We start from the raw sequence: 21,142 nt of genomic DNA on the forward strand, positions 1-21,142 counted from the left end.
CCAAAAAGGGATGCCCTGTCTAACATATTACCTTGATTCCAGACTTCTCTTTGTATCGAATTTCACTTTCTTAAGTTCCCCATACATTTCTGTGTATCTTTAGATAGATGACAGGCAGACACAGATGACAGACAAATATACATTAGAACAGTGACACAAGAGCAGCTTCATACTGAGCAAGGCAGACTTCCCATTTTAAGTAGTTTTTCAGTTCTTTGACTATAGAAACAATAAAACAACAAAATCCTCCTTCACTTTCTAATCAATTTTTCTCATATATACTGCTGAGAGTAAGATTTCAAAAATTGGATGATTTAGTTAGACAGGACTTTGTAAGGACTTTTAATTTCAAAAATCCTATGAAAAGAAAATTTGTTTTGAAAATCCACTATTCTCTAATGAAAGCTAGAATACAGAGACTTAACTTTATTAAGGTCAATAAAAACTTAGGTGGTTGATGTCCTCACTGTCTTTTAAAATTTCATTTCTTAAAAAAAAGCATTGAAAACAGCAGGCCTTGTTCACAGTCCAATAAAATTAAAGGAAAAAAAAGGCATCTTAGATTCTTAGAGTAAGTTCTTCATTATAAATACTCTTCAGTCTGAAAAATTGCCATTATTGTCTGACTGTATTTTTAAGAGAGACTTCACTGAGAGTTCATGAACGCTGCAGGATTGCACTCCCAGAGATTCAGATCCTAGTGCATTTTTACCACTTTTTTCCCCTCTATATAAAGCAGCACGGATGAACACAGGAAGTTGCAGCACTCCCTCCAGCTATGATTTCTTCAATAAACACTTTCTCATATTCCAAACCTCTGTAAAGTAGGTACTTTACAGGCATAGGTACATAGAAGTGGATCCACATTGCCCTAAGACAGCCAACTGATGGAAGGAAGGAAATGCCCTGATCTGCTTCATTCATATGCTCATCCCTGGACTGACACACACTAGTCCTTTCCGAGGCACCTGTAAGGAACGCTGATACCAGAGGTTTCCAACCAGTGCTTTCATCTCAAAACCATTAACTCTTTTGACACTTGCACCTCTGAGCACCTGCAGGCAGCGAGCATGGGAGGTCTCTGCTGAACAGGAATAATGCACCTCACTGCCTGGGGTCAGGGAAGAACTCATCACCTGCAGCCAGGGAAGAACTCATCGCCTGCAAGCGGGAGCAGAGATGTGACATGAACACTCACTCAGCCAAAGAAATAAATACAAGGTGCTTATTCAAGCCCACAGGGTGACACTGCAGAGTCGTATGCTCCTCTCAAACAAGCACAAGTACACAGAAGTCACAGCCAGTGTTGAATTTATGAATTCCTGAGTATGCAATAATATTCTTCTCTCTCCACAGTAGTAGCTAAAGTAGTCTGGAAACAACATGCCATAAAGAGATAATTTATTGCCAAAATGCAGATCTTCAGAACATCTGTCTGTGGGGCCTCTCCATAAATTCACATGAAGCCATCAAGGCTTAGGCTTACAACACAACATAACCATGTTGAACAGCGTTTCAGATGCTCTTCAGATTCTCCGGTATTCTGGATATTGTCCAAGTAGTAATTAATAGAGTCAACACATTCCCAGTATTTGGTGTTGACTTGAAACTGCACAAAACTGTCTCCTCTGAGAGCAGTGAAATGCAGAACATATGAAATCACATTAGATGCTTTCAGATGTGGAACTTACACAATATTTGCTGAAGATAATAAAATCTCATCAGCCCTTATTCATGCCAGATAATAACAAACTATTTTCTGTCAGAGCCATGGACGTTTTTAAAAAAAAACAAAACATGCTATCTCCTCCAGTTATGAAAAGGAACAGCCACTTCACAAAAGCTTTATTTTATGGTAATATCAAAATAATGTAAATAACAGACTGGAAGAACCACAAGGCAATATAAGCTTCATATAATCCAGTTACCTACCACCAAATCATGAAGAGGGAAGAAATCAGCAGCTTGTGGCTTGTGTGGTGCTTACAAAACAGCTGTACTTACAGTCAACAGAGAAGCAAAACCCTGTGTTTATTTCTGGAATATCTAGACAGGAATGATGTCAGCGCCAATCTTTAATGGCCTCACCTCCCGTCTGCAAGAGCACAGCTGAAAAGGCCATTTGATCTGTTATATCCCTACAAGATCCTGCCTGCTGAGCTTGCAAGAAGGCCAGTTCATACCTAGCAAATGGCCTTGCTTGCTCACTCCCACCATGCATGAAGCCACAGCTTCACCAGAGCACTCAGATGAAGCTCTGATTGTTGAAGAAGGCTTCAGTGTCCTCTCCAGAAGCACCATGTAAGCATTTCCAACAGTGCTTCCAGTGCTACTCATCTGTGAGATGAAAGCCACACAACAGAGCAAGGCATTTACAGATATTAATGTGTTAGTATTATTCTATTATCAAGTCAATCAGGAGAAGACAATGCTGCAAGGAAAGATCTGTAGCAGTTGGTGCACTACACCAGTGACATAGACGTGAAGGGAAAAGGGAGGACTATAAAAGAGAGGAATGCCTAAAGAGCATTCAAATATGATTGATTGTGTTCTGTTTAAGAGGGGACTCGTTTTCAGCTCTAAACTGAACTCCAGATTGCTGCATACCAAGCATTTTCTTATTCAAAACCAAAGATAGCCCTTGTAGGGGGCAGGTACTATCAGACCCTGAGGCTAAGCCTTTGCAGCCTGAGTGTTTTATCAAGCTACTGTAATTCTCTTGACTTCTGAAAATCAAACTGCTAGTGCATGCTTCACTCAAACCTTTACAAACATGAATGCCCAAGCACTGTTTCACAGGTATCCAAGTACCTCAGGGACAGCCCAGGAAAAAGATTTAAAATAAATTGCTCATTATCTTAAATTTACTACATTCACATAGAAGACTTCTAGGGCTCAGTGAAATACCAAATACCAATGTGTATTGATCTTGAACAATTAGGTAGCGACAAAATCAGAGAATAAGCTGAGTTGGAAGGGAGTCATGAGGATCACTGAGCCCAACTCCCAGCCCTGCACAGCACCATTCCCAAGTCCTTCCACCCTTCTACAAGAGAAGCTAAAAACATTGGAAAATGCTCTCTGCAACTGGATATAAATAAATCACCTAGCTACTGGATATATAAATAAAACAAACGTTTAGATTTCTCTTACTAATTGAATACAGGAAGTACACAATTTTCAAATGGGGCTTTCCTGTTCCAATACCAGATACCAAAACTTCATTACCCAGTTGTAATTACTTCCTCTTCATTATGTAGTTCATAGGTAGAGAGGGACAGGAAAGCTATGTTCAACACACATGGCACTTGGCAGGAAAAGTGATGGTGATTAGGCATGGACACATTACCGCAGTTCATACTGAGTTTTGGTTAGCTTGATACAGTTTTACCTTATACGGCTTTAACCAGTTCATGGAGAAGCACAGACCTTATGCCAGAACAGTTTTAACCTGCCAGGAATTTTGCAATGCATTTGAGCCATCAGAAGAAACTTGTATTTCACAGAAACACTGTAGTCAAACAGTGAGATTTGAAGGGAAAATAAAGTGGAACCAAGATGGCGAAGAAAAGGGAATGAATGGTGGCAGGCGGTGGAGGGAAACCAAGCTCTAAATAATCAGGCTGGGCAGAAAATGACTCTTGAAGCAGTCAGAGTCAGAACAAGGAAAGATGCAATCTTCCAAATATGTTTGGTCTGTTTGGGATGTAGCTGTATGGTATCAGGTGACTTGCAAAGCAAAAAAGCAAAATGCTCACTTCTGTAGCAAAGTGGTGGCACTAAGGAATCAAGAAAAGTGAAGATTCCAAGATATCGTGCTTTCTTGTAAGAAATCAGTTAGGTTGATTTCTCCTCCTGTATTGTTATAGCCTTAGATAACCTCACCATGAGAGCCCTGTCATCCCTTCCCAACCTAGAAAACAATAAACAGCACTCACTGCTGCCACAAAAACAAACAAAAACTTATATATATATATATATATATAAAAATTACACCACGCAGTCATGGTACAAACCAGCTCCTGTCTAGAGAAAGGGAACAAGGAAAAACACAACACTGTTACTTACATTCTTGTATTGCTGGTCTTGTTGATAATTACAGATTTTCCAGTCTGATCCACATTGTGATCCATTCCAAAATAAGCTGCCACTCTGTGCACTAGCATCCTCTGATACGACGACATCTGAGGGAACTTTTTATAGTGATTACTAAAAACAAAGGAAATGAATAGCATTGGTAATTAAATTTCCCTCTAAGCCATAAATAAATGAAAACAGCAATACATTTGACAATTCAGTGCACAGAAATCTCACTGAAAACTTCTCCGTTATGAATTTACATATAAATGTTTGCTACAGAAAGGCTGAAAGAAAAAAAAATGAATTAATTTTAGGATTTCTAATAAGTACATTTCCATGTGCAACACTGGGACAAACAAAGCTCATGCTTCACGGTACCCAGTCAGTATTCTGAGTGTTGGGAAGAACTCATCCCCCAATCCCCCACATGCACTCACGCTCCCTGCACAACCAATCCTACAGATTTGCTGAGACACTGGCAACAGCTTTCTGCCTTTCCCCCAGAGGTCAGATGCAGGGCAATTCTGGAATGATCTAGTCTAGCAAACACTCCTTTTTTCCTCTATTACTGACAAAATGGTTATTTCCCATCAGCATAATTTTTTTCTTCTGCTGCTATTCTGACGCTCTAATTTTAAAGCTGCTGGAATATTTTATTATAAAGACCACACAGTAGCAAGAATCCCTCCACCTAAGCTCAGTTTTATTTTCCAATGCATTAGAATAACATAGCACAAAGGAAAAGCCGTGAGATAACATATTTGATTATCCTCTACACTAAAAGCTTCAATTACATTTTTGGATCTAAATTAGCAGAACCAGTGCAATTACAACACAATGAAAAGCAAAAGGTTTTCATTTACATCTACTTTATTTTAAGCAGTTCCACCACGTGGCAGGAAATAGAAGCCTGCTCCTGCAGTGTGCCAGTAACAGCCCTCAGGAGCACTGTAGTCCATATGAGAGCATCCCTCGCACAACCCACGCTGCAACACACGCGCGTGACTTCATAAACCAAGCGTGGAACTCAACTTACTTGTTGTCACCAATAAAATCAATAATTTCCTGTTCCATTTTCAAGAGGATCATTCTGTCCCTGTCAAAAAGAAATGCAAGGATTTGCACCATCAACTATGAGTAGACATTTTAGAGGAAAATATTCACATAACAGTGTTCATAAGGCTATTTTGCAAGCGTTGTCAGTCATCTTGATTAAAAATCAAACATGCTTTTTTTTTTTTACCCTGGATCATCTGCAAAAGACTAAAGCCTGCTTTTCTACACCTTCAATGACATACAGATTTCACTCTTCTATAAGCTCAACTATGGTTTGAGAGCGCTTTCAGCCACAACATGCTGCAATCAATGCATTGCACAGAAAGGCTCTCACTGCTATGGATAGCTTTGGTCTTTTTTCAACCTTTTTTGATGGAAAATGAGACTTCCACCTAAGCTAGATATTTCACAAGAAAAGCTGCTACCCACAGAAATTTTAAACATTTTTCCTGAGACATACCGGAATTCTACAAGGCACTGATTCGCTGTTTAAAAGCTGGACATATCTAATCTAGTTAGAGAACACAATGAAGAACACCACCTTTGAGCTATGGTTCCCAGGAGGCAATGCCACAGTATTTCTCAGGCAAAATGCTCTGGTTTTCACTGGAAGGTCTCAGATGTTCCTTTTCCCTCCCCTCCCTTGTCAAAAACATTCAGAAGTTTCCCCAGCATATTTCCACACATATCTAAGATGGATAGAGTCCCATCATTCCTTAGTTTTTTTGAACTTTCTCATTTTGCACAGATAAAGCAATTGAAGGACCTTCCATCATCTGTACAAGGGGTTATGCAAGCTGTTAGGTACCCAGTTATTCCCAGTTCTCCTGGGAATACCTGCAGAATTACATGGTACCTATTTAACAGATCCTTGGATGTTTAGAGGCAAATTTAACAATGAGAATTGTAGCTCCAAATGAAAACTATGGGAATACTGAAAGCAGAATTTGGCACTGAGCATAGGATTTTAATTGTGTGCAGTATTGCTAGAAGAAAGCTACTTTACATTCATATACAAATCTCCAATCGCAACAGTTATAATATATTATTGCAATCACCATGTAGAGCTGCATAAAAGAAGGTAAGGACAAAGACCAGATGTTAGTGAATGCGAAATTAAGAAATGGGTGACTGGATGGGGGAGCAGAAGTTGATGACTTTTTATACCATTTTTCTCAGTTAACAGCCTACCTCCTTTACATTTTCCCTCATAACCATCTCCAGAACAAATAAAACACAGTGTAGAGTTACAAGAAGTTAAAGACTGCCAACTACAATTTCAGGAATGTCAGCTCTAACACAGGAAATACCTACCTGGGGTTATTCTTTAATGTGTTAATGAGAAACTCATGCAAATCTATGCCTGTTGAGTCTGTATACTCTTGACTGCAATCTGAAAAATAAAAACAAACAGCCTCCACTCATTTATTTAATTTCAGCAGTTCTGATTAGCTATGCTATAAATCAAAATCCATTTTCCAGCAACAATTAGAAAGAATATGCTCTGAAAGAAAAGAGTCATTTGGAGTTCATCCACGAAAGATATACATTCTGAAGCATCAGGTGGATATTCATTCTTCCTCTGTACAACTCCAATGAGAACACAGCATCAAAACTAAATATTGACAGAAATTGCTGGTCATTTAATAACACAGAAAACCTTCAATGCCATTCAAGACCCTGCCAAGTTCTTCCTTTAAACCACTAAAAAACCATTTTAAAATGAGGAAAGAAAAGTTTTTATTCATCAATGTCTCTTTGCGTCACTTAATAAATGCTGTACACTCAGCAAATGAGGAATCATGCCAGTGGGAACTCTATTTGCATTAAAAGACTGAAATCCAATGACACCTGGGAGTAGGCAGGTAATAGGGATGCGTGACAGTAGCCAGAATTAATTTTTCAGCATTATCTCCTGACTCAAATGTACACACAGATCCTCAAGTTGTCGTGAACTGTGAGAACTCCATTGAAGCCAAATGACAATTCACACCAGCTGCAGATCCACACCCAGGTAGGTAATGATTATTTTTGGGAGATTACAATGCAACTTTATACCATGGATTAATAAGAATATTTTTAAAAGCAATGCCAAATTTAGCTAAAACATCTTTCCTGAAGAAGTCTTGGTAGGTGATAATTGAAGACAGCAATGCAGGTTAAATGTCATGGATTAATTTCTTTACAGCATTTAAAATAAATTCTTCGTGAGAGAGAAACAATAGTGAAGAGGATTACCCTCTACTCCTACACTGCACAAGTTACATACCAATATGTTATCAGTAATCTAGATAAAAGAGTACTAATGTCTTATGCACTATATATACTTATTATGCAATCACACATATATTTATATATTTGTGTGTTTATACCAACACATAAATACATAAACCAAATATAAAAATACATAAATATATAAACCAAGTGTGGAACTCAACTTACTTGTTGTCACTAATAAAACAACACAGTTAAGCATTCAAAAGATCAATTTTATATTAGAAAATAAATAAAATCCAATAAAAGACCTCAGTTTGGAAGGTTTCTTCACTTTAAAGCCTAATGGTTGCATGAAAAACATTCTTACTCATATACATTTTAGGCTCTGAATTTTCTCAGTGTATGAAAGCACTTTTACTGTGTACATGCACACAAATAAAGAAATACATCCTTGCAAAAATGTATAATCCTTTCTGCAATGGTATTTATAATCATTCAAATATTTTTAAGTTCACCTTTTGATAACATTCTGATCTTGCTTTTTTCACTGTTTTTATCTTTATTTTTATCCTTCTCTTTTTCTTTCTCGGAGTCATCTTTACTAGATTTATCTTCTTCTTGCAAGCTAGGAAAACTTGAAAGCTGCAGTTGGATTGATTCCTGTTGGGGGAAAAAAGATAGATAAATTATGGGCAAGATCCAGTGTGCTTCCCATGGCTTCCAACCTGCAGATATCAGCATTAAACTATGTGTAACTAGAAAAGTTGAAGCCAGATACATTTCTTTCCTATTTGAAACATGGCATTTTTTAGCCAGGTGAAGGATGATATCTTAGAGGCCAAATTATAGTGGTAAGTAGGTATTACTTCTCTAATATTTTGAATATTATAAAATTTAGGCTACCTCTATTAATGGGGACTATATTATTTTACACTTCAGTGTAAAATTACGACTTTTAATATTTACGACTTTTCAGAATAAAATACGAAATACTTTTCATATGGCCTTTCTTAATTATATCATTTAATACTACATATGTTCAGTGATGATCAATGGATAGATATCTGAAAAATAAAACTTTTTTCCTTTCACTAGAAAGTCTGCAGGTTGATATGAATTGTTTTGCACACATAAGTCCAGTATCAGGTAGATGGAGTTTTTTGGCTCTAACAGTAGAAGACTGCCGCAAATTGTTTACTATATTGTATACAAGAGGGCTTGCTAACTTATCAGGTAATTCATATTTAAAGACATATGCAGATGTGTCTTTTGCAAAATGGGGGAAATGTGCCCTGTGATTTTTCAAGGACATTTGAGTAAGTGAACTTCTCTAAGGCATCACAAATTCAGTATTTCAGAGACTAGAGTCCTTTTGCTTCAGCTTTAAAAAGTTAATTTTTAAGCACTTTGAGAATTCAAGCTGCTTTGCATTTTCTAATTTCTTTAAAGAACTTGCTTTCCCTGCTGACAACATTACTTTATACTGGCTTTGTCCTAACAAAACCCAAATTGTTTTCTTTTTAAATTACCATGGCATAATTTGTGTATTTCAAGAAATCCTGTTCTGGTTGGACAAAATTGAAGGAAGCATACTTCTGTGTTTTATTCTTTTAAAGAAAAAAACCCACCCCAGATAACTATATGCTTTAGTAGTGTAAAAAAGAAAATTTAAAGAAAGCTGTCATAAAACTTCTTGGTAAAGCAGTTTTCTTTAATAGAAGAGAATCATGCATGCTTGATAATTTTTTGACATCATGTTAACGAAAACCTAATTCATCAACACTTGAGATTTTCAGAATTTCTTGGACACTAGTGAATTCCCTTCCTTCACTATTTTTCTAAGAATACTAGCATACCAAAAGATCAATAGAAAACTTTAAAGTAAGGGCTGCTTTTAAGCAACCATTATGAATTCAAAAGATGTTTCCAGTAATTATTACAAATTTTAGGTTTCTGAATTCTTTAAAGAACTACGAATCAGCCATCACAAGACATGTAAGACAAGATCCTAACAAAACAAAGCATCAGCATAAACATGCCACAGTAAGACAGAAGTTGGTAACTTCTCAGCTTAATCATTACTGACTTTTTGTGAAACCTGAATGTGGCACAAAAGACTTGAGATGAAAAGCATTGTAAAAGAGCAACAAAGACCTGGACTCGATATTTAACCTAACCTACCACCCTTCATCCCTACTTCTGTCTCACAGAAAATCTGAGCCTACAGAGGCAAAGAGTGGGAATTCCTGGTCATTTGAGATAAGGATATATTGAGACATGTTTTCTGAATTGCTCAGTTATGCTCAGAGAATTGATGTTGTGCCTGCTTTCTTTCACTTCAAATGGCAGTTTGATTTCTCATTCAAACAAACTTTGGATCAACTATTTCCAAATGTCCCCAAAGGATAACTTGATGCCCTGCCCAGAGAAGAGTGACTGTGGTGCTAGCTTTTCAACAGGAGAAAAATGTAACTGGCCACGTTGTTCCCAGGATATTAATCCTAAACTTCACAGTGGTTCTTAAAAATGCACTGATGAAAATGACAGACTTTACAGAAAAGCACATATATGAACATACAGTAAATACTGCTTTACGTGTAACGTAATACTGATAATATTTGCCCTAGAAAAAACACACAAAAGGGCTGTAGAGTCGTGAAAGCAAGCTACTGTGGATTTTCTTAGATTTTTATTGATTTTTCTCAATAATAAAATACAATGTTAATAAATACATTGATACAAGTATAGTGAACAACAAAATAGATTTTCAAATTGCAATAATACACTTCTTGGTCTATAACATTAAAGGCAACATTTTCTTTTAAGTAAGGACATAGTGAACCATTGGATAAGCACTCAAGATCAAGTAATACAGGTAAACAAGTTTTTTCCTTATACAGGAAAATGAAGGCAAGTATTCAAATATAAGTACAAACATCAAGTCTGCAGTACAATCCATACTCAGTAGTTCTGGCAAGGTACCGTACATTCTCTGATAATTAATTCCCTGTGGTTTATAAACCATTAAGATAAAATAAAAATTAATTTTAAAAAAAATCGCAAACCAAAAATAAGCTACTTCTCCTCTAAAGTGAAAGCAAAACAATTTGGTTGGCAAAAAACTTCCTGTATCCTTCAGCCAGCCCAGGGAGGAGCCTGCAGGTCCAGATTTCCATGGCAAAGTTGAGCCACATTCATCAGTAAAAGGTCAGGAAGAGCAAAAGGGCAATTCCTATCAAATTAATGACACCAAGCCAACTGCTTCCTTAGAAAACATGATGGGGTCAAGGGAGACATTTCATCTCTCAAAAATATTTTAAGATGGTCAAAGAAATCTTTGCTGAGGCTGGTCAGTCAGGTAAGACCAAAGGCTGTGTGAAACAGGAACCCCTCCTCTGTCTGGTGCAAGGATAGGTATTTTGCCTCAACACCTGCCAGTCTCTCTGTCATTCAGTACAGGTCCTGTGCAGTACATTGTAAACTACCAGCAATGCTTAATACAATCTCTTTATACTGTTCTCCTTCTCGTTCTCCATTAAACAATAGAAAATACAAACAAAATTGGAACAAAAGCCACGTATTTTGGGTAATGCAAGTCAAGCAAAAAGCGTCTACCTACAACAGAACAACTGATAAAATAACCTGCCCATCTACTGCATAAGCATCATTGTAGAGCAGTAGAACATGCAAATGTCCTGCTGCTAAACAACTTGGTTTTTGGTGTTTCAATAAAATTAAAAAAATAGAAAAACCTCTCCTTACTTATGAGCTAAGAGGAGAGACAGATTTGTTTCATTTCAAGTCAATAGAGGAAACAGTGAGAAAGTACACTTAAATGTCATTTTTTATTTTTGTGCTAAGCTCACAAGAAGCCACTTACTCAAGCTCTCTCGATGGCTGGTTTCAGTTGCACATAAACATCTCATAAATTATAGGCAGTGTTCATCATATTTTGGGTTTTAGTTAGCTGGGTTTTTTAAGTCTTGCTCTCACTAGGCAAGCAAAGAGGAGTAACTGAGGCTTAACTTTTGCTTTCTGGAGTACTTTTTGAAGTTAGTCTGCAAAGACTGCCACCAGTGTTATGTCTGAGGTGAGGAGTGAAGAGGACAGAACTCGACCAGCTGCTGGGAATACACCACTAGTACAGATAAACTCAAATACACGCTTTTTGATATAGTTTAATTTACACCAAGAGTTTAAAAAACAAATGCCACTCAGTAGGAGGCATCCTTGGCTCTACCAAGGTATTTTAGAGAACAAAGGATCTGTGAATTTTACGTGAAGGGGAACACTGATATGAACTGAAGTCTTAGAGGAACCACAAATCAGAGCATATTCATAACTGTATTTGGTGCAGCCTCGAAAGAGATAGCCTTAGAGAAAAGAACATATTAATATTCTTTTTGATTGTTACTATTTTTAGAAATTATTAAATCTGAATTCTTTTGAATTCTTTTCCATTTGCTGAATTTTTCAGGGGGTCTGGAAAAAAAAGCAAACAACACCCTGTGATATAGTATAAAACTAGTATTTCAAATTAAAGTTCACGCTAAACCAGTAAGAACCATAAAAAGATGTTCATTGTTGGATGTAATTTTTCCCCCAAGAAAGACATTGTTAAATGCCCGATTAAGTAACACAATCATGCAACTGTAGATGGAGGCCAACCATGCAGCCAACAGCAATGATTGCAAGTGTACCTGGTTGTCATGAAGATTTTCTGCTCCCGGGCGAGGGGATGACTCTTCACAGACAGCAAGACTCCGCACGAGTTTTCCCTTAGCTCCTGACTGAATAAGAGAGAGAGAGAACAAAACAGAAAACACTACTACTGACCCCAAGTCACACAAGCTGCCCACATAAGCTGTCCCAGGTAACTATTACCCACTCTGTGCAAAAAAATGCATTTGCCTTGGACATAGATAAAAAAGGACTCTAAGCAGCAAGACATCTGCCACACAGGGAAGGAAATTAGTTTCTTTTTGCTTTTATCATTTCAGTTACAGTTCACTCACTTCCACCAGAACAGCAAAGAACAGACAGTCCAATACTGGAAATAATTTAACATAAATGCAAGGGTTCCTTTTGTCATTTCATTAGGGGTTTTTCTTTTTGTTTGTTCTGGGAGTCCCTCCCCTTCTTCTGGTGGTATATATCCAAGAAACATGGACAATAAAACATGTGTGTATTACAGATCTGCACTTGAAAAATTAAAATAAGTTTTTAAGGGTTTCATTTATTTCTAGAAGCTCCTTTCCACACCTGCCCCCAACCACTCCCCCCCTTAGGGAGCTAGTCAATCTCTGTTTCTTTATGTCAAGATTATTCCATTAAAATGAAATTCCAACAGAAACATTAATTACTAAAGCAAAAGGAGTGAACGTTTTCCTTTTCCAGTGATGCATAGAAGCACACATGCTGTCTAACACAAGGACACAGCAAGCCCAGCAGCAAAAAATTATGATGGATAAAGTGAAGCCTGACACGTTATATCTGGAGGCAGTTCTTTCCCTTTGTGTAAAAGGACTATGAGTAGGGGGCAAGAAAAAACCTGCAACGCTAACAAAAAACTCAACCAGACAAGTGACGAAAGAAAGCAATTTTGATTGTAGACAGACATTTAACTGAAATTCTTCACCCTACTGTGGCATGCAACTCCAAACAGAGACGGACCCTTACCTTGGATCTCTTTTTCTGATTTGCCCCTCGTTTCTGGGTATAGCAAAAAAAAGAGAAACAGTTATCACTTCAGTGGACAGTGGACATGATGAAAGTATTACCAATAAACAGACTAAATCACTTCTATCTGATGTTTTAAATAGTTGCTGACTGCAAAAGCAACTTCCCCAAACCCAGTTTGGAAAGCAGGGAAAACCAAGAATCATCTCTGCCCATTTTCATTAATTTCACAAACAGGTATAAACAAACAAACAAAAAAAAACTACACAGTGTTCTGTAATTTTGAATATAATAAAAATGTAATAAAAGGTATACTTAAGTAAATGCTCCCCCTCTCCAAATTCCTCTTAAATTGTGGTCTCCCTCTTTATTTTTTTATTCGATTGAGCAAAAAGGATTAAAAACCCCTCATCCGATAAAGTCTTCTTATCAAATTACCTTCTTAGGCTTTGCATAACAACTTTTTGTTGGCAGTAACACCTACAAACCAAACCACACATTAAGTAATTATTCATTAGTATTACCTGCACATTCATGAGATCAAGGTAGTTTTCTAAATCCCCAAATAGGGAAAACAGTCAAATGTCTCACCAAGCTTTAAAACAGATGTCTAGAAAATAACTTCTCAGAACAAGTAATAACATGGACAGCAGCCTAAAGAGCTTGAAACGTGTAACAAATAACAACACTTATTTTATAATGAAATAAAAGAACCCAAAATAAATAAATAAAAATTTTAAAGAGGAAAAAATAGAAACAGTCTTAAAATCATAAGAAAAATAGGGGAAGTGTAGGCAATGAAACAACTCACAGAAATGGAAAAGCAATGGTAACACATTGATATTTAACACGCCCATTCACTATTCCTGTCTTACCTGCAGCTCTGTCTTGGAATCACTGAGCTTCTCCTCCTCTACTTCTGAGCTTTCAGATTTATTAAGAACACAGTTGTCTGGGTTGGCTTCAGAGATGGCAGTCTCCTGCTCTTTTGCAGCTTCTTCTGCTGTCTCCTGGTTCAATTTACCTTGCTCAGACATTCTTCCAGACAGAAATTAAAATAACAAGATTTGGTGACCTGAAAGGTCAAGATACCACGACACAAACACACACAAAAAAAAACATTGGGGGTGAAATTTATTTTTCTCTTTTAATTCCTAATTTCAGTTCCTTTGATAAACAAACCAAAATGTGTAGCTCAGAAGTGGAAAACTGTGTATGTCCCAGCTGAAGAGATATACTGAATCAACAATATTGGTTAACAGCAGAGTTGTGTCAGGTTAAGCAAGCAGATCTGAACAGTCTTTCGGGAGAGCAGATTTAAGGCAATGTGCTGTGACTCTCCAGCCCAACCCCAGGACTGCCAAGGTTCAGGCAGGGACAGTGAAGGATTCTCTACCACAAAGCCCAATGGTATCAGGCAAAAAGGATCCATTCTAGGTCTCTGGCATCTTATGTTCCCCTCCTCTAATTGTTTTAAAATTTTCTTTTAACAAAAATAGACTAGCAAACGGAAATGAAAACCAAGCATGAGCAACAACACTGTTTTTAGTATTCAGCCATGGGTTTTATGAATAGCAGAAGCCATGGTGCTCACTACCACTATAAATATATATTTCTCTTTTTGTTTTTAAGAGGCAATAATTCAAGATAGGTATGAACTCTGAATTTGGCAATAAAGCTCTCAGGGTTGACATTTTCAGGGATCAAACCAACAGCTCCATTATTAAAACCTTAAGCCTCTTCCCAAAACCTATGTCACTCTTCAGTACTAGGAAAATTGTATAGAAAGCCCTTGGCAGGTACTTCTAATGAAAAAATCCCAACTGAACTGCATTTACTCTCAGCTTACAATGGGGTTGTTGTACAGAAGCTTTAAAGGCTTTTCAGAGTTAAAGCCTATTATTATTCTCTCTCCTTCTCTGCCCCCAGCTCCCTCCTGAAGACTCCCCCACTGATCAATTGTCAAAGAAGACTCATGAATAATTTAACTTTTCTTTCCCCATCCACTTCACTTAAGAAGCATCTTCAAGAAAAACAACTGTATTTGAAATGTGAAGTTATTTCAGGAAGGGTCTTTTGCAACACATTGCCACTTCTCAACAGTGAAAGGGCAGCTATGAAGCAAAATCACACTTTGCCATCTTTCTTTTTAAAGTTTGAAATTAAACATTCAACAGAACCAGTATAACTTACCTTTATTTTTTTAAGCCATGTTTTAAGTGAAAAAATCTAAAGCATACTGAGTTATAAGCACTTACTTCTCCCACTTTTTGCTTTTGTTTCCACATTGTAAGCAAATACGATTCCCTGTATAATCTTCCAGTTTGAGAAGGACTGTGAACTTCACAAGAAATCAAGCTATAAAGTTCATAAACAAACTGAATGGAATATGAAACTAACCTGAAGCTTGACTTGCCTTACACAGTAAGCTAATTTGTGATTCTCCTTTCTCCCACCACTCTCCCCAAGAAGGCCGATGACTTTGGCTATTCTGCAGTTACAACTGAAACTTGAACTGCTTTGGTGAAAATCCAAAACATGAGCAGCAAGACCTTTAACTGGTCTGTTAAATAACCCTTAATTTGATAAGGATTCTCATCAAGAAATGCACATGCATGCACAAGCTCCTCGTGAGCAGATTAACCTGCAGCTTATCTACATGCTTTACACAGTGCTCACAAAAACAATTACACTGGGATCAGCTGCGTCAAAGAAGCCATTTACCTGAAAATCTGCTATAATTCCAACTGCCTTTCTAGCGTCTTCTGTTGGTCTTTGCTGGTTAAGTCCACACAAATGATCAACGGCGACGTGAGTCCCATGTCCCCATTAACAGTTCAGAGTGCCAATCTCCATGCTGGTCCTTCGGAGAGCTTGACGCACCATAGTCAACCTGGAAAAGACGAAAAATAAGTAACACCGACAGTGAGCACGGCACAAGGGAGGGGTGCAATGGACAGGACCAGAATTCTAACACTAATGACCAGTTTCCAGCAAGTCACTTTCACAGCTTGATCCAGCTCCACCTGTCTCAAAACTGCCTGCTTCTTCTCTAATGAAGGCTAGAGCCGGCTGTTCAAGTCATAACAGCTCCTACGCAAGAAGCTAAAATTAACAATTGCATTATGCACTGAAGATTACTCATTTCAATTCTAACCTTTTTTAGCGAATTCCAGCACTTTTCATTAAAAAAAAAGCATATATACATATTTATATATAAGCTCATCTGTTTGCTTCAACAGAAATCAATGAGAGTATGAGGAGAAAAGATTTGCCTACTTTTTAACCATGGCTTCTGCTCCAATTAAAACTTCAATAGTCAAATACTATTGAAAAATTAGCTAGGTGGGTGCTTCTAGAAAGTGACCTGCTTTACCAGGGTAGTGAATTGAGATGTTCATTTACCAAGCTGAATAAAATTTGAAATGATCCAGAATGGGAGGAGGAAGAGGAGGAGAAAGAAGAAATCCTATTCCCGGAATGACATCCACCAAAAAAAATTCTTCTGAAGCATTTTGTGAGGAGGAAAAATGAGATTTCCAGGTTATGGTTTGAGAAATAATCCTAAAGAAAGAGTTGCCTCAGCAATGCAACTTTTACTGTTCATCAGGATTGCATTTGCCAGCTGAATTGCTGATTTAACAGAAAAACGAGTGTTTTAGGATGAGTTGGACTGATTTACAGGCCATGGCCATGCGCTGAACTGTCTTGATACAACAGGCAGCTCTTCTCAAGACTTGCATATGAGTCATGGCTGAAGAAGTCAGTGCAGACACAAAAAAACAGCAAACAGAAAGCACATATTCTACTGGGGAGTGGGGAGGAAGCCAAGCAAGAATAAGGGGAGATGATTTTCTGGTTTTTTGATTTTATCAGACTCCTAATTTCTGCAGCGTGTTTTACATTGTGCATGGCTGCAATTGCCACACAGCACGTGTCAGCACACTGGAACTTGCCATGTGAAAAGAGCTGAATGTGCTGCACCAGAAGTGGAGTTTAGCCTCTCACAATATTCCAGCCCTGCTCTCTCCAGGAGCTCTGGCACACAGAGGAGACTAGCAGGCAGTTTTGTAAACTATCACTGCCATCCTGCAAATTTATAAACACAACCATTTCTTTTCTTCAAACCATTTCACAATTTGTAGAGAGTAATAGAAAATAAGTATTCCCACTAGGTTTTTGATATTTCTTGCAGGATATTTTTGGAAATTCTAGCTCATTAGAAACATAGGCTCACAATGGGAATGGAAGAACACCATGGAAAACTATTGCCCAAGTACTCAAGCACATGCAGAAGAATCTCATGGAGCCAATACTCAGCGAGCAAAGAGTGAATAAACCACTGACTCAAAATCCTTTCCTCATACCCATCTTCCAATGACTATTTCCCCCACACTTCCAAAAGAGAGATGGGAAGAGGGGTTAGGAGAGGGAATCAACCAAAATCAATCACAAACCAAAAACCCCAAGGAAGTACAGTGCATAAAGGTTTCACCTGGAAAACAGCCATCCAGGAAATAGACTGCTGTAATCAAAACCCTCCAAAACCAACAGAAACACAGATATCTGTACCAAAATCAGAACACAAAAAAAATTTATTTCAGAACTCTCCAGTGTGACCATTTGTTGGAATTAACTATTCATAAGACAAACAAACAAAACAAAACAAAACAAAAACCAGACAACAAACCAACCAAAGGGTATCATATGCAACAACTGAAGAGATCTGCCAAGACTTGGTCTTGTGCACAGATGCTCAACATCATCTTATCATGCTTTACCCAAGGCAAATTTCATTATAAAATGAGTTCCCCATATTGTTACACTTAAGATTTCTGAAGACAACATTATTTTTCACTGGCAGTGTAGAAGAAGAGCACAGAACCGTAAATCAAAACAAAAAAAGCTGTCCATAAATTTCCCCAAGAAAACACAAGCAAATGGAAAATAATCTTACAATGTACAGCTACCATCCTCAAACCCAGAACAAGAATGTCTGTTAGGATAATTTTTTAAAGAAATCCTTCATAATTATCTTCTGGGAAACAAAATGAAGGCAAGAAGAAGTGAGACATATAGCAATCAAATCCAGCTCTTCACCTTCTCTTAATATAGATTTCCTCCTCCTTTATTAAGTAATTTACAAGTGATGACTAATCATTTACATACTACAATACGTAAAATACACTTCTGGTTGTTTGGGTGGGTTTTCAGAAGGGCTTAGGTTTCCATAAAATACTTCAGGGAGTATAAATAGCAAAAAGGAATCAGTCAGAAAATAGCCATTAAAAGTGAGACATTTTTTGTTGGAAGTGTGTCTCTGTTTCTTGTATGTTTCCAGGATATCTCGTTATTCAGTGATGAATGTACTTTTTACTATTGTCAGTGCTGCAATGACAGCACTGCTATGGAAAAACACACTGGATTATTCTCTTTCTTGCGCATCAACAGAAATGTCAGGGATGATTTGACTGTCAAAACCTTCAGTACTGAAGTGACGCAAAAGGCTGAACAAATGCACTTCTGTTTTTGATCCTCAGGTAGAAACCACAAAGCTTGTTGCTAGGCAAAAACCACCTTCTTGATATGCAAGGGAGCAAAATTTCATAGGGTGTTGGGATCTTAGCACTCTACAGGAGCTTGCAGCAAAACTTCAGTCCCTAATTCCTCAAAGCAACTTGAGTATTGCACACAGCAATACAACAGAAAATACAGGGACCCACCAAGTCACTTGTAGATCCACTTTAATGGAAATATAATCTGTTCGCATAGAATTTATAAGCACCAGCTGCTCAGCATACACTGTGGGATGGGAATGCTGAGGGTTTTTTTCCTAAATTCTTTTCCTTTTAACAGGATTTTCATTTTAGAAGCTAAAGGTACTACTGAGCTTAAACAACTACAGTCAGAGCTTGAAGAGAAAGGGATGGAAGAAGGCGTGGATGGTCACACACATTCATACAACACATACCACGCAAATTCCAAGAAAAGTCCGTGGGAAGGAATACAATTAATTTAATGCAAGAGTTTAAAAACTATACCCAGAAGAACTGTCAAAAAACCACAACAAACAAAACAAAAAACCCAGAACATTAAAGCAAGCAAAGATGCTAGAAAGCCCTATGCAACAAGCACCTGAGAGCTCACCATCAACTGAAATTCAAGAGAGACATCAGACAAAGCCCTCAGAGGCCACTCCAGGTGAGCAAGCCCCTCCTGTATTATGTATGAGGTGTTTTGATGGACTGATAGGTACACATGATGAAGTAGGCATTCCAAGATCATTATGCTCCCAGTATCACACATATCCTCTCTCAGAGAAGAGATCAGCAGGCTTTAAGGCCAAAGAGCATACTCTTAACCATGAGCTGGCAGCAGCAGGCAGGACAGAACTCTGACAGAGTGAAATCCAAGGGCTTTTCTTCAAACAAATCTACCAAGCATAGAGGTAAAAGTCATTCCAAAGCCTGAACAGATCCTGCTACTGAAAACTTGCTGACACTGGCCATATCTGTAAGCCAGGGTCCTTCTCATCCCATCATGATTCTCCACTCTCAAGAATGGCTTGCAGGTATGACTCCATGGGCTGGGAGCACAGTTGTCAGTTGGGATTTCCATTGCGCGATATAAACCTCACCCAGATGTATCAAGAGAGTTTGACTCATTATTGCTAAATCACTCATCAGACTCCTGGAATCCACTGGAAATGGACTCCAGCATTATCTTATCAGTAGGCACAACCCTCAATTTTACCAGATTCTCATGTCTTAAAGCATAAACTTCCTGTTATTTGACATTTACTTAAATAGTCTTGTTTCTAACATTAAGAAAATCAAAGAAAATCTCAGGTTTCATAATGAAAACAAAAGCTTCAACTCTTTGGTGTCTTCAGAGAAAACATTCATGATATAAAATGTATTGTTTAAAAAAAACAAAACAACAAAAAAAAACCAACAAAAACCCCAACAACGAAACCAAAAAACCTCCAAACAACATTGCCACCAAACACAAAAAATGCAAGTAAAAGAAATCCTGCAGTTTTAGATTGAACACACTACTACTCGGTCCATCTCCCAGTCTTTAGAACTAGTCCTAGTCCTAGTCTTTACATCATTAGACTCTGCACTCCTTTTCACTGTTTTCCCACATTTCCCAAAGAAATACACAAATGTACTTGGAAGCCAGTGTATTAGCATAGTAGGATAATAATCCATACCAGTTCTCATATCAAAATGCTTTAGTATGAAAAAAACCCACCAAGCTTAAAGCTGTGAAATGCATGGAATCCTACAAGTTCATTGATTGATAAAAGACTGAAGACTAAACCTTAAAAAAACAGTGCTAAAATATTTGTAATTGAAGTGTTTGATGTCATATTTTATTTCCCACCTCCTCCTCCTCACATTGTCCCCTCTTCATCATCACTAAAAAACTAAATAGTGTGATTGCCTACATTTTCTGCTCCTACATGCCACAGACCTTTGCAAATAAAAGGTTATTTAGACTCATTTACTGATGGCACTTTACCAGAGACTGTCAGCAGATGCTATTTTTTACCCATGAGTTAAAAAAACATGAGCATCTGCATACAAGCAACAGTGCAGAGGCCTCTGACCCAGCTTAAACAGGCCAGAAATCAACCATCAGTGGCAGGGGCAGCCAAATTTGATGAAAACAGGGCAGACTGAAACACACTGAACTAGATTTCAAATCCTACACAAAAAAACTGTTGTCTCTTAAAAGAGGCAACTAGATAATACAGAGCAGCCTCCCAGCTGAAACGTCTATCTTGGAATGGCACTGGCTCTCATCCCAATCTCCATGTGAAACCCAGTATTTACAAATAACAGCAAGGATTCTCGAGAACAGTTTAACAACCAAAGAAAAATCCCAGAAGCAAATAAACTTTTTGTGGTTTACACCTGATTCCTTTTTTCAAAGAGATCCTCTTGTTTCTAACAGATTGCCACCAATATTTTTCCACTTTAATCCCCTGTCAGACGACCTCATGTCAATGTCATCATCTTCAGACAAGTAATAATGATGTTCCCTCCAGCTTGTTATATTTCTGCAAAGCTAGGAGCTTTATCCGGAAAAATAAATATAGATG

At 37.7% G+C, this 21,142-nt stretch overlaps 1 protein-coding gene across 19 annotated transcripts in view; it reads right to left on the reverse strand.

The window, feature by feature from the left end:
• The window catches only part of ARPP21 (cAMP regulated phosphoprotein 21), a 224,742-nt gene that overhangs the window by 87,437 nt on the left and 116,163 nt on the right, over window positions 1–21,142 (reverse strand). For 18 of the 19 annotated variants that reach the window (XR_005955054.1, XM_041466846.1, XM_041466859.1 and 15 more), the window contains 8 exons: window positions 15,757–15,925; window positions 13,908–14,107; window positions 13,033–13,065; window positions 12,054–12,143; window positions 7,869–8,013; window positions 6,451–6,529; window positions 5,117–5,176; window positions 4,069–4,209 (listed from right to left, as the gene is read on the reverse strand). Coding sequence is in view for 18 of the 19 variants with exons in the window: in XM_041466846.1 (XP_041322780.1) it covers window positions 4,069–4,209; window positions 5,117–5,176; window positions 6,451–6,529; window positions 7,869–8,013; window positions 12,054–12,143; window positions 13,033–13,065; window positions 13,908–14,069 (710 nt within the window). In the remaining variant the exon portion in view is untranslated. The remainder of the gene's footprint in view (window positions 1–4,068; window positions 4,210–5,116; window positions 5,177–6,450; window positions 6,530–7,868; window positions 8,014–12,053; window positions 12,144–13,032; window positions 13,066–13,907; window positions 14,108–15,756; window positions 15,926–21,142) is intronic. The other variant, XM_041466843.1, reaches the window with a different exon arrangement.

This window comes from Pyrgilauda ruficollis, unplaced genomic scaffold (assembly GCF_017590135.1).
Source record: "Pyrgilauda ruficollis isolate IOZ18807 unplaced genomic scaffold, ASM1759013v1 scaffold2, whole genome shotgun sequence".
In the NCBI taxonomy this organism is placed as follows: domain Eukaryota; kingdom Metazoa; phylum Chordata; class Aves; order Passeriformes; family Passeridae; genus Pyrgilauda; species Pyrgilauda ruficollis.